We start from the raw sequence: 15,195 nt of genomic DNA, 5'->3' as shown, positions 1-15,195 counted from the left end.
CCAGGCTTATCTGCTAGTGGTGAATAAAAATTACTATAAAAATAATGAATTATATTTGATTTATAATATATTTTTTAAAAAATATAATTTATTCATACAAGCTTTAAATATATCTAAGTTATTTATAGTGTTTCTTTGTATTTTATTTACTCTATTGCAATATCTATCTTTCTATGCAAAGCAGCAGCTGAGAGCAATAATCACTGTGTCATCTGCATGGAATATCAAATATATTTTTTGCTTCTTGAATTGGAAACTATTATTTTCACTATTAAAACAATCATTAAAATCGAACGTATATAAATATTAAACGAATGTGATGAAAGATCATTTTGTAATAGTCTACATTGAATATCAAAAGCCAGCCATTGAACATTTTTTTCCTTCATCACCAACTAAAAAACTTAAAAATTAACTAAAATAGATTTAAAAAATAATGCAAGACATTACAATTCATATTTAGCTTAAGGTAGAAAATTTGTGTGTAGTTGCAGTCAACAAAAAACACACATTGGAACAAAAAGGAAATTGATAATATGATTAAAAGAACGTATTAGATCCATGAAGAAAATAACGCAAATTTGGCATTGGCAGACACTGCAGTAAAAACGAAAAAATATATAAAATAAATTTAAATACTTTTGAGATAAAGAAAAAAACAGTAATAATTTTAAAAGACACCTATATAAACATATTTACATAAAAACACATTTAATAAAATCAATAAAATTTCAGAAAAGAAATCCACAAATTATAAAACAGTAGTATCGATAGGAAAAGTAGCAAGTTGAAGTATTTGTAAAGGATATAATTCAAATGAGAAAAAAGATACACTAGTGGCCAAACGCTCTTCGTCTCTGCACTTTGAGTGGAGTAGCCCCTGAAGACTAAAAGTAAGAATTTCGAAAGAATCTGGTATTTCATTTTGTCGTGCAGTTGAGGTTGATGTAAAAAATCTCTACATCATGCCAATACGAATTATCCAAAAGACTCTCAAAAATATCACTGACACACGATATAAACTAAAGAAACTTTTTTACACTAAATTGGTGAAATGAATTGTGACGATTCGGTACAATATTCCTACTAATATAAAGTAGAAAAAAACGTAGAAGATTCTTGAATTTTCCAAAGAAACCAGGATAAAACTAAACTAAATACTTATCATTTTATTTCCTAATCGTAGGCTTAAGTGTCCCCATTGCAGCTTTTCTTCTCGGAAAAATCTAGTACCTCATTTTCTCGTGCAGTTGAAGTTGATGTAAAAAATCTCTTCATCGTCTCAATACGAATTATCCAAAAGACTCTCAAAAATATCATTAATACACGATATAAATTAAAAAAGCTTTTTGACACTAAATTGTTAAAATGAATTGTTTATTAATTATTGTATANTTTTATTTTCTATGAATAGATAATTTTTGAACTTATTATTTTATATATTCGAAAAAATTATAGACTATTGAATTATCAATGACAACGAATTTAAAACTAGTTCGCTGTACTATATTGCGGTGCCAGCGGCAGAATTCGTGGCCAATCTTGGGCAAGATGAAGGTACCCCATCTTTGCCCAAGGTTGGCCACGAATTCTAACTGCCTGCAAACACGGGTCGACTTTATTTCAAAACTAAAGAATTTCAGTCTTAAAGGTTACTTCGAATACCATAATGTCTTCATCTATAAGGTAATGTAAAAGTTCGCAATGGTGCTTACTTCGTAGAAACTTTCTAGCGGGCGTAAAATTAGATGAAGTATTGCCAAAACGTGGAAAACTGTCTTACTTCCAAACAAAGAGAGCGATTTGGACGTTCTCTCGTTCCGTGATCCCTTTTGAGGGTGACATTTAGTTCCCCAAATAACGGCTAGATGAAAGCGCGTTAACCACGAATAAACAGACGTCCCCGTCTTACTCCATGACTCCATCTTTCATCACCTTCCCCTAAATGAAATCTACATATATATAAATGAATGTATGTCTGTCTCTCCTTTATGCATTACCATACCGTTTATCCAATTGCCACGAAACTTTGGGAAGTTGTTTAATATACTCCAGCGAAGGTTTGTGGCATAGTACGATTGCCATGAAGCTTTGGAAAGTTTTTTAATTTTTTAATACACTCCCGCAAAGTACATTTATCCTACGATAGATGGCGCGCGTTTACACGAGCATTCGCGCACAGTGTGTTCGATCGATTTCAAATTGTGAACACCATTTACCCCCTCAAAAATATCTCTATATATGCATTTGTTAACTGTTATTTACGATATTTATAATAATTTTTGTTCAATCACTTTATTTCGACTTTTTTTTGCTAATTATGTATTCGCTCGAACTTCGTTAAAATCTTAACTGTACCCCGAACAACGACCGAAGTTGTAGGAAGAAATTCGCCTATTTTACCGATCTAGGTATCCCCCNAAAGATTAAATATTTTATATGTTACACTAAGAAACACAAACAAGTTCATTTTTAATTTTAGTTTGACTTTAAAAGTTATTTTTATTATTTCGTTTCAATTATTGGAAATATTTTCGAAAGTTCATGGCTTAATAAAAAAATACAAACTGATAAGTACTGATTAGCTTATTTTTATTTTATAGTTTTGTACAAGTGTTGTGTCACTTCTAATTAATACCGTTTTTTATAATTAAGTAGACTATGTTTGAATAAATAATGTTCATCTAATTGATTGCCTTTTAATTTTATTTTAATCATTAATATACTTAAATCAGGCCTGGCCAACCCGGGGTCCGTCACGTTAAATTGTGTGGCCCGCTAAGCAATATTATATAGCTATTAAAACATTCGTTTTCCGTTTTGTGTATACCAAAAGAATTAAATAAATGAAAATTTGCATATGTCATTGTTATAATGCTCAAGTGCGAGTACGAACTCTTGATATAACAATAAAATCTTATTCATTTTGTATTTGATTTACTTTTTTAAAAGCGCGTTTGCTTAAATTGTGGCTCGTTGTAATGTTACGCGTGATCAAAATAACCCGCGAAACAATTTAGGTCGGCCAGGCCGGTCTTAAATAATAATTCTAAATCAGTTCGGCCTACTAGTTAAGCCTAAAGTTTTTAGGCCAAACTAGATTGTCCTAGGCTAAACTAGTATATTCTGACACGCGTAGGATAAACTAGTTTGGCCTGAGATCGGGTTTGGCCGGTAATATTTACATAAAAGAACTAAAAAAAATATATGAGAATATCAACAAAGATTTACAAAAACTAAATGCAAAATTAGCCCCGAAATACGAAAAATTAAAAAATAGATTAAGACTGGTAAAACCTAATAAAGGAGATAATAAAGATCAACAAACAAAGAACGTGGTGTATAAGATACGTGTTCCTGTAATACAACAGTACTATACAGGAGAAACTAAACGCAAACTGAGTATACGAGAAAAAGAACATATTGCAGATCTCAAATGTAATTAACTAAACTCTGTTTTTCATGACCATTGTTTAATAAGTAACTGTAAAATAGATAAAAAATAATGTCAAAATCCTGCACAAAGAAAAAAAATATGTATAATAGAAAATTTAAAGAAAGCGTCTCACTTTTAACAGCCAAAAATTGTATCAATAAAACTATAAGTGTGAAAATAAATGAGAACTAAATGAAAATATTATAATACACACAACATACATTAATGTTGATTGTAATTATCTATAATGGTTATGCTGTTATTAATAATATCTTTCTTTGTAATATGCAAGTCAGTACAAAACTGCAATGCAGTATGTAACGCGGATATGGTTCATTTAAAAAACAATAATGTAAAAAATTGTCTACTTCTCTTTCGAGAAATATGTGATTATGTCTAAGATTCTTGGATATTGTGAAATAGGTAAAAGATCATTTATAGCAAATTTTAATGAAATTACTCCACTTATTGTAAAATAAATTGTGTGCGCCAATTAAATCCTTGTACGTATAACGGATTAAAAGTGGATATGGTACGAAATATACATTATTTTAATTCTGTTTTATTAGATATTTTATGTAATAATTTAAAAAAAACTTATCTTTTTAGTTGACTGATGAGGGGCTTTATGCCCGAAACGTGCTGTTGTAACGTATCAACTAAAAACTGATATAAATAAACACTTTGCTTTATTCCCAATTCACAATTAGAGTTCGAAGTCCAACAATCATATATTTATTTAAAACTAAGCATCGAGTGCGGCAAAAGGCTCGACCAGAATCCGAATATTCTTATAATACAGCCGCCATTATTTATTTTCAAGAAAGTCTTTCATAAATTTCATTATAAATGTATTATAAATTGTTATCGTTTTATTTTAAAATTTATGTAACTAATATAATTTTACTTGCAAACATATCAATCTCTGGTCCGCGGACTCTTTGGATTCCGTGAAGTGGTGAATCATGACTAGGGAAGTGTGATGTCACTGTTCTATGACGTATGCCTGCAAATTATAGTGAAAATAGTCTTACTCGAGAAAAATAAGTCGTCCGGAAACACGCCAAGTGGCGTGGTTAAAACAAGTGACAATTACGAGTAGTCACGTGACAAGTCGCATGTTTTGTATAAGTCTGTTCTCCAACGTGCGACGTCACGACAAACTTAATGAATGGCAACTGGAAAGCTTAGTTTTAGTTCTATGGTATTTTGTGTATAATACACTTTGTAAAGCTCGCTGGAAAATCGTCTGTGTTTTCGAAACGTCCATCAACTTTGTCTCTTTAATTCTTTTTTTTTTAAGTAAACGCGAAATGATCTCTCTCTATAAGTTACTAGTTACAACGTAGCAAATGTAATACCAAACTATTAATTGTTTGAAATTGAAATTTCTGTTAACACCGTAAGATTTTAAAAATCAACTACCAAGAAATTTACAAAAGTATTTATTTCATGTTTTATAATTTCAAAATAAAAACAATTAAATGGTATATTTAACGTTAATTTTTATAAATAACATATCTAAAATAGAGTTTACAAAATACAATGAATCTGCGGTTTTCGATTCGTACGAAAATTTCACTCTGAGAACGTCGTCTTTTAATTTCTTCTTTTCTTCCTTTAAATTTGAATTCTCNTTCACTTTTGCTTCAAGCATTGTTTCGTTATTGTGTCGTTGAATTTCAGTTGAGACTTTCTTTTGCGCCTTTGTTTTCAGAATTTTTCTTTTTAAGTTTGCTTTATTATAAAGGTAAGTTATTCTCAAACATTTTAATTTTATATTAGTACTTTAGATATATTTAGTATTTTTAGTATATATTTTTCGTAATACAGTAGAGTCTCTGTAATCCGACATACAACTGATCAGAGGTGGTCGGTTTATTGTAATGTACAGGGTCTGTAAAGATCTGGAAGAATTTTAATAGGAAAAGTCGGGGAATCCGTCTGTCACTATCGCTCTTTTTTTACTTGAATACGTATTTATGCCGTGGTGGAAGGCAAAGAACCATCAGTTGGTTTAACGATATTGTGTACAGGACATTTTAGACCGCGTGGAGGACACGATGCGTGTTTTTATTCGTTGTATTCTTCGTTGCCGGCCACACGCGGTATGTTGAAATGATTACTTTACCAATTTTCACGGATCGTGATATGTGATATTTCTTTTCTCTGTAACTGCAAATATTTATTGTCAGATGGCTGGCGGAATTTAGAAAGTTGACATTTTTCGAAAGTATAGCAAGATAAGGCCATTGAGTTTTCAAAAACACCCGCTCTCCCGCTTTCAAACGCTTTTCTTCCGGAGTATTCGTTTTGGCACTTATGCAGTTTGAAACGTTTTTTTTCCGTAAAATTAATCGATTCTACACTAATTTGACTCGAACATTTCTAAAACGCGTTTAGTTTTTTGGGGATAATATAAAATATGGTATAAACAAAGAATTGTAGAAATACTGATCGAATGTACGCCATTCAAACACGCCATTCATTAAGTTTGATTTCGTCGCCGAGCGGCACATTGGACGACTGTCACGTACCAAGAGTGTTACGTGACATTTCTCGGTGTGAGGCTAAGACTCTACTACCGTAAAAACTGCGTAAAAATTCCTCGCCGTAAAAGCTTTTTATCACGTGAACTATTTGTGTTTGTGCTCGGATTACGGTGGAGGTCCGGCTAACGCGAAGTTTTTACGGCGATGGTGCTGCCCCAAGTGTCGAAAGTAAATACTTCTTCGCACGTGAATTGGTAGAAACAGAAGACGGTTGTATACGTGATATATCGATATAAAGACAATGATTATATTCTACGAGTTTTTTCTGNTTAGAGATAGGTTTTATAAAAAATTGTAGATGCTAATAACAAGTAAAATCGTCATTAAATCAGTTCCCTATTATTTCTTCACTCCCTTGACCTTTAACATTCAAAATGTAATAGCATCAATCTTTCTAATACACAAACCTATCTGAAAAATGTCAGAAATTTTCGAATAAAAGCAAAACAGTTATTAAGCTTCAAACAGGGTGAACAAAATTGTGCTACGCACATACTAATATCTATATATAGAGAAATAATCCTAGAATTTTTTTGGACTTTTTGACATTTGAAGGGGTCGTAAGTCCGAAAATTTAAAAAATCTGGGGTGTTATTTTATCGGATCGCTATATTTTCCCTCAGTTATAACAGCCGGAAAAGTAATAAGGCATAGTGAACAATACAATAAAAGAAAATCGGTCATTTCAAGTAACGTCAGCTTAACAATTTAGAAATGTTACGTAACACCCTGAAGCTAAAAACGAGGAAAAAATTTGCGTGCGCGTGTTGGCAATAATTTAGTTTAATAACTCNTATTTGGACAGTTTATTCTCTGTTGTATTCTCCAGCAAACAATACATACAAATACAGTACACTATTTTCTGAGGAAACACGCATACTTATCCTTTTTTTAACCCCATTTCCGATAACCCGGCATTTTCACAAACTCGGCCACCTTTCGGTCCACATTAGGCCGAGTTTTCGAGGTTCTACTGTATTTTCTAATTTTCCTTACTTTACGCTAAAAAACCCATTCTCGTTCTTCGCTAAGCTGTTTTGAATAATGTTTTGGTATTTCAAGATTTTCGTGTTTAAAATAATTTTATACATTTTAAACGATTGGTTTTACAAAGTTAATATTGAAATTTTAAAAAAATGTATTTGAAAAGATTTAAATATTACTTTGAAAATGGGCATATTTACTATAAGACAAATTGAGATATTTCATTCTTCGAAAATTCACTGTTACAGCGGAATGATGGTATTCGATTAAAAACATTACATAATACCAGGTTATCGGACAGCACAAAATATGTTTTAAATAGTTTTCTATAGTGCGAGTTTAAATCTTTGGTGTATTTTTCGCCAAAATTGATTGGTCGGCAGATTACTGTTTGATGAATAAAACAGTTTGTCAGTACAAACATGTTAAAAATTTAACATATATTTTCAATTGGTGTCTACTTTACCAATGAAATTGTGTTATTTCGTACCATCCGAGTATCGCTATNTAATATTATTATTTATATATTAAAAAAATATCTTTAAGCATTTTAGTGATGTTGAATGGTCAAATATGACTTATGCTGTGGAAACGCTTTTATTTAGTAAAAATGAATAATTCAGAATTTTTCCATACTTTCATTATAAATTCAATTTGTCTCTGAGAAATTAATCTGTAAATTGTAATTCTCGACAAATTTGCATGAAAATATTATTAGAATGACGATTTCCAAATATAAACAGCCAGAAATAAATATAAGTAATCATAATATTTTGGTGATAATCTATATGTAATCGTGTGAAGTGAAAAATATTCCAAATAGAAGTTAAGCATGTATAAATAAAAAGTCGATAAAGCTTTAATAGAGCATTTGGTAAATATTTCGTGAATACTGTAATAAATAAGCAAATATCAACTCAGGTTTTCTTGTTTGAATTGAACAATTGCAATAAACGGATAATCTATTATTTTTGGCTTCCTCAGTTGTTTATAACACTCAAATTACAGTTTGTTGAAGATATTTAAATTCATAATCATAGGAATGTGTATTTAATCTTTCAATTAGGTTTAAGTTTCAACGATGTTTAAACAAATTTACATAAAAAATTACATTCGTACACAAAGACTAAATAAAACGAAAAGATTACGATTATAGAGAAAAGTTAATAACGAAATCTCATTTTTCGTAATAAGAAACAATATTTATGAGAATAAGTTTTTAATTTATGATTCTAATAATACAATAATAGTTTGCAAATTCAGTCATTTCTAAAAGATAAGAACAGCACTAAAATATATAGAGAAAGTAAAAATAGGAGCAATTTCGAAATGATTTTTTTTTTCGCATTCAATTTAACCAGTTTTAAAAGCTTTCAAATTAAAAATAATAGCAAATATCGCAGATTATTTAATGTACGAATATTCGATAAGTATTCAGCTGTAAAACTAATTATTATGTACTGTTCTACACCCGTACAGTGCATGCTTAATCAGTGTAGAAACATGTGGATGGTGATCACCCACGAATCATTTCAGATGTTCGTATCGAATTTATACAAATTTGCATTACAGAATAATTATTTAGATATGATTCAGAATTAATTTTAAAAATATTCAACACANCATTAATTTAAATTTTAAAATAAAATCATATTTTTGTAATTTTAGTTTCTAAAAATTGTATTCTTATAGAACGTAACTATATTATCGGAAACGTAACTAATGCAAAATTTATCAACCTGTAGTCCGGGAGCACTTCAGAGTGGTAGATAAATCACGTGATGTCTCTAAAGATAAGGGAATTCTTACTCGACAAGAATAAGTTAAAATATAAATATTGCTTATAGCCCTTGGTGTAATTAAATTAACTAAAAATTTACTAATGTGATGTAGATAATAATGGTGAAAATTCCTTATTATCTACCTCACATAGGTAGAATTTTTAGTTAATTTAAGAATAAGTTATTTAAAAACACGTTAGAGATGCCAGGCGAGTGAGTAGTAGTCACATGACCGAATGGAATACGATGAAATGTCACGTGACGCTTGGTACGAGGCCGCCTTCCATTGTGCCGATCCGCGACAAAAACAAGCTTAAGAATGGCGTGTTCGAACGATGCACACTCGATAAGTATTTCTACCATTCGTTGTTTATAGCATATTTTATATAAATCATTCCCAAGAAAATATACGTGTTTTGGAAATGTTCGAATTATTCAAATTATTCTAGGATCGATTAAATTTATGGAAGAAAGCCTATCGACAAATACTACAAAAAGACTTATGTTTGGAAATATGTTTTATTACAAACAAAAGATGCAACAAGTGTTAAAGCAGCGTTTCTCATACTGTTTTGTGCTCACCCATCAGTTTTTTGGGCTGCGAATTGTAGACCTATAAAATCCCACTGTCATTTCTTTGTCTCCAGAACGGAATTAGATGAAAGACGAGATCCAGTATGGAAACCCCTAGGGGCAAAATTAACTATATACGACGTTATTTTAATTAAAAAAATTTCTCCTGTTAGATAGATCACTGGCAAGAGTTTATTGTTAGCGGAAAAGTATGATGTACAGGGGCAAGACATTATTAACTTGAAATAGGGATGATGTATTTTAATTTAAATAAATTAAAAATAAGATGCAACTAAGCAATGACAGATGAAACAGTGNTTTATTTTAAATTTCAAAAAGGAAAATTTTTGAAATTTAAGATAAAAGAAAAATGAGCATTTAGCCATTGTAAAAAATGGCTAAATGCTCATCGAAACAGGCAAAGTTTATTTAGAAATTCGTTTTTTCTTTTCTGGATGTATATCGGAAGGTAATTTCGTACATCCAGTTTACAGCTTTATAATTTGCATTCCAGCAAATGTCTCAAATTTTTAGCGAGTTCGTGTATTAGGGAGATGAATGCAGTTAAATTTGGGTGGATAAAGGTGAAGGGGTACTTTATCGAATTTCAAGTGGTGACGAACTTTATTTTGTTATTCGTCATTAGCATTTATAATTTATAAAACTAATTTTTTCGAAATTAAGGTTTTGAATNTTTATTTTATGTCTATTATGCATGTGTCAATTGTAAATGAAATTTAGAGAGAAAAAAAACGGAGTATTGTTTAGAAATACTGTAAATACAAAATTTTATAATAAAAGATTGGTTAGGGACACCCTGTTCGTGAAACCCCAAGCAATAGATTTTTTTTAACTTATAGGATAACGCACCACTGTAATTACCAATGCAGCAAAAACACTTGAATGTTTCGCTTTTGCAACAAACAACTGATAATAACATACCAGTATGTACTATACCTCATTCTATCTGTCGCACATACTAAGTGATAATCAGAAAATTTCATTTGTGCCAGTCTGACGGGCATCACTGAATCCCTCGGAATATCGAGAATCTACTGTATAGTATTATTTTCTATATTACTGTAATACGGTTTTTATTCTAAATAGGATTTTTCCAGAAAATGGCTGCCTCTTCTGACAGAAATTTCGAAGTTGAGAATTCAGATCGGATAACAAGTGACTCTGAATTCGAGTCTGATCTAAGTAGTTTTGAAGTTGAAGACTATGAGTCTGAAGATGATGTGGATTCTTCAAGTCTAACCTCCCTCTCTAGTTTTGCAGATGGAGACTATGAATCTGAAGATGATGTGGATTCTTCAAGTCTAACCTCCCTTTNTTTATTTTAAATTTTAAAATAAAATAATATTTTTATAAAGTTAGATAAGAAATTTCTATTTATATAATTTAGGGTTGTAGGAATTTAATCTGAATTTTAAAGAAATTCGGTTATTTATTATTTTAGTTTTTTAAAATTGTTTTGTTGTAGAACGTTACCGGAAACGTAACTAATGCAAAGTTCATCGACCTGTAGCCCGGTACTCTTCGGAGGCGAAGATAAATCACGTGATAGGAAATATGACGTCATTGATCTATCACGTGATATCTGTAAAGATAAAAGAATTCTTACTCGACAACAATAAGTTAAAATATAACAATTGCATTTAGACCTTGGTATAATTAAATTAACTAAAAACTACTAATGTGATGTTGATAACAATGGTGAAAATTCCTTATTATGTACATTAGTAGATTTCTTAGTTAACTTAAGAATAAGTTATTTAAAAACACGTCAGAGAAGCGAGTCGAGTGAGTAGTAGTCACATGACCGAATGGAATACGGTAAAATGTCACCTGACGCTTGGTACGCGTCTGTTTTCCATTGTACCGATCCGCGAAAAAAGCATGCTTAAGCAATGGCGTGTTCGAACGATGCACACTCGATAAGTATTTCTACAATTCCTTGTTTATAGCATATTTTATATAAATCATCTCCAAAAAATTATACGTGATTTGAAAATGTTTGAGTCAAATTATTCTAGAATCGATTAATTTTTATTGTAGAAAATCTTTCGGCAAATACTACATAAAGACGTTTGTTTGGAAATATAATGTTTTATTACGAAAATAGATGCAACAGGTGTTAAAGTAGCTATTCTCATAGTGTTTTGTGCTCGCCCATCAGTTTTTTTTTGGCTGCGAATTGAACAAATTGTAGACCCATAAAATCCCACTGTCATTTTTTTTGTCTCGAAAACAGAATTAGATGAAATACTATACTAAATTAACTATATACGACGTTATTTTAATTCAAAAAATTTCTCCTGAAAGATGTTAGATACATCACCAGCACGACTTTATTGTTAGCGGAAAAGTATAATGTACAGGGGCAAGACAATATTAATTTGAAATAGGGAGAATGTATTTTAAATTAAATAAATTAAAAGTAAAATGCAACTAGGCGATGGCAGATGGAACAGCGCCTAGTCCGAAAGTAGTTTCTGTTTTTAGAATTTTTTTTCTTTGGGTGACCACTCAAAAATTTGTTTTGTCTGTTATGCATGTGTCGATTATAAATAAAATTAAGAGTGAAAGAAATGGAGTATTGTTTAGAAATAAATACAAAATTTTTTAATAAAAGATTTGTTAGGGACGCCCACTTTGTGAAACCTGAAGCAACAGATTTTTTACCTTATAAAATAATGCGCCACTGTAATTACCAATGCAGCAAAAAACACTTCAATGCTCCGCATTTGCAACAAACAACTGACAATAACATACCCATATTGCACTATAACTCATTCTATCTGTCGCACATACCAAGTGGTAAGTAGAAAATTTCATTTGTGTCAGTCTGTCGGAGATCACTGAATCTGTCGGAATATCGAGAATCTACTGTATTGTATTATTTTCTATAGTAATACGGTTTTTATTCTAAATAGGATTTTTCTACAAAATGTCTGAAAGCGAAACCAGTGGTTCCGAAGAGTATTTCGATCGGATGACAAGTGACTCTGAAATTGAGTCTGATGTACGTAGTCTTAGAGAAAACGACTATGAACCTGAGGTTGATAAAGCTTTACTAACTCTCTCCCACCCGGCTGCCCCTTCTGACAATGATTTCGAAATGGAGAATTTAGATCGGATGACAGGTTACTCTGAATTTGACTCGGATCTAAGTAGTTTTGAAGTTGGATACTGTGAATCTGAAGATGATATGGATTTTTCAAGTCTAACCTCCCTCTCTAGTTCTGACGATGAAGAGTATGAACCTGAACATGATGTGGTCACTCCCTCCACCTCGGCTGCACATTGTCACAGTGATGACGAAATGGAAGATCGGTACTACCGGGAAGTTTTTTCATTAGAAGAACCTCAACCTTTTCCTTTTCCTTTTCGTGAGGTACCTGGCCCAAAACATATGCCACCTCCCGATTCTCCTCCTATCGCATATTTTTATCTGTTTTTCACTAGTACTTTGCTGTCTCTTATGGTGGAGGAAACCAATCGATATGCGCAGCAAGAGTTAAATCGCATGGGAAATAATGTACCGTCCCATTTGAAGAAATGGACCAAAGTCTCTGTTTCAGAGATGAAAGGATTTCTGGCGTGTATTTTAAATCTGGGTCGCAAAAAATCATCAGATCCAGCTAGATACTGGTGCACTTCTCCCATCCAATCCGCTTCGTGGTTTCGGGAAATGTTATCTAAACAGCGTTTTTGTCAATTACTAAGTTTCTTCCATGTCGTCGATGACAGCAAGTTGCCTGGAATTGGAGAATTGGGATATGATCCGTGTGCCAAATTCCAACCTCTTTTGAATCATTTGAACAGAGTCTCCCAACACTATTACACTCCTCATCAGGAAATATCCATTGACGAAATCTATATGGGTTTCAAATTCTGGATGATGATCGACTCAGTATCTAGCTACTGCTTGGGATTTTTCCCTTCTGAACGGGCCGAGTCTCAGCAGGAGGATCACAGCATCTCAGAATTAGGTTTAGGCTGTACTGTTGTGCAAAAACTGCTCGAGATTGATATTTACCTGAACAAAGGGTACCATTTCTTTATCGACAGATGTTTCATGTCGGTTCCCCTTGTTCACCGTTTGTATTCTCTACAGACTTATGTCACTGGAACTGTTCGGGGGAACCAGAAAATGCTACCCAAACAGTTCAAGAAGAACTTTGCAGACAAAGAAACATCGTATTTCCGATCTGGTCCCTTGTTAGCCTGCGGCTTTAAAGAGAAGCAGTCACAAATGAACCCTATCTTTATATTATCTAGCCACGCATGGGCACGAGATGTAGAAATAATTAGAAATGGAAAGGCTAAAATAAAGCCAGAAATAATTCAAAATTATAACAAATATATGAGTGGAGTCGATATATCCGATATGGTGTTATATACAGGTTATGATAAAAGTAAATCAATGAAGTATTGGAAGAATTTAGCGTTCAACGTCATAGCCAGAATGGCGTTGAATAGCTACATGCTTTACAAAGAAAAGTTTGCGGGACCAGGGAAAGTGAAATCTCGAGACGCGTATCACGTGGCCGTAATCGAGAGTTTGGCGGAGGAGTGGATGGCCACAAAGTCGACTACGAACAACTCTCAAGAATCAGAGGATGGAGAAACTTCCGGAAAGAAGGAAAGCCCGTAGCTCTGTTTAATGTTTTTATGATAGTGCCTAAAATTTACGGATTTTATTTTATTCGGAAAATTTTTTTATATTAATGTGTAAATTTTCAAGTTATTAATGTAAGTTATCACTTATTGTTAAAACGACTTTATATTAATAATAAAAACAATTGAAAAATACTGTACTAATGACTACTTGTAGTAGTAATTATTTGATATTTTTTCTACATTTTTAATAAAAATTAATTTTAGTTTTTGAATTTTTAAAATATGTGTGGTCATATTTTGTTTGAGTTTTCACATACTACTTTGTAACCAGCGCTGATATGATAAAAGCTGTACTGTATATGGATGGAATAATTTTCAATCTAAAACTAATGTTTATAATATAAATTTATATTAAATCTCTAAAAGGAAAACATTATAAAAAATGACTAAATGCTTATCGAAACAGACAAAGTATATTTAGAAATTCGTTTTTTCTTTCCTGGATGTATCTCGGAAGGTAATTTCGTACATCCAGTTTACAGCTTTATAATTTCTGTTTGCTTTCCAGCAAATCTCTGAAATTTTTAGCGAGTTCGTGTATTAGGGAGATAAATGCCATTAAATTTGAGTGGATAAAGGTCGAGGGAGTGCATTATCGAATTTCAAGTGATGACGTACTTAATTTTGTTACTCGTCCTTAGCATTTATAATGTATAAAACTAATCTCTCCTCAAAATTAACGTTTGGAATATAAACGTATATTTTTATATTATGACGATGTTAAGAGGAGGTTTAGAAATGCAGAATATTAATAGTGAGAGACAGTCATTTCAATTATTGCAACACTTCATTTCACACTTATACTGATTTTATACTGAGTTTTGGTCGAGCGCTCGGACAGCCTGGCCACGTAAAGTTTTTCGGGTTTTCTCCACGTCTGTAATGCCGAAATAGAAGCCAGTCTCCTTTTAAAAATCCTCCTGGAAGGTACCCCCCTAGACAAGGGGTGGGCAAGAGTTTTTGCCCCCGGGCTAAATTAGGAAGAAAACTTCTTCCACGGGCCGAACCAAAGGCTGCCCTAGAAAGATTTTAAGGTAGTGCGAGATCTCATCGTGGTGTCAACCTGTAGATAGAGATTACAGATACATTTTTCAAATTATCATGCTTTATGAACATTCTACGTTATAATTACGAGATTTGTAATGGAGAGTTAACTCTAAACGCACAGTGAGTTGTTGAC

The 15,195-nt window shown here is 32.0% G+C and overlaps 1 protein-coding gene across 1 annotated transcript; it reads left to right on the top strand.

Moving 5' to 3' along the window:
- Window positions 1–12,279: 12,279 nt before the first annotated feature.
- LOC111615347 (piggyBac transposable element-derived protein 4-like) lies at window positions 12,280–13,989 on the top strand. Its single transcript, XM_023356768.1, has one exon. It carries the CDS (start codon window positions 12,280–12,282, stop codon window positions 13,987–13,989), a length of 1,710 nt encoding a protein of 569 aa, XP_023212536.1.
- The last annotated feature ends 1,206 nt before the right edge of the window (window positions 13,990–15,195 follow it).

This window comes from Centruroides sculpturatus, unplaced genomic scaffold (assembly GCF_000671375.1).
Source record: "Centruroides sculpturatus isolate CEXI.00-Female unplaced genomic scaffold, Cexi_2.0 scaffold2172, whole genome shotgun sequence".
In the NCBI taxonomy this organism is placed as follows: Eukaryota; Metazoa; Arthropoda; class Arachnida; order Scorpiones; family Buthidae; genus Centruroides; species Centruroides sculpturatus.
Note: the sequence above shows the minus strand (reverse complement) of the source record. Positions and strands in the feature narration are given on the sequence as shown.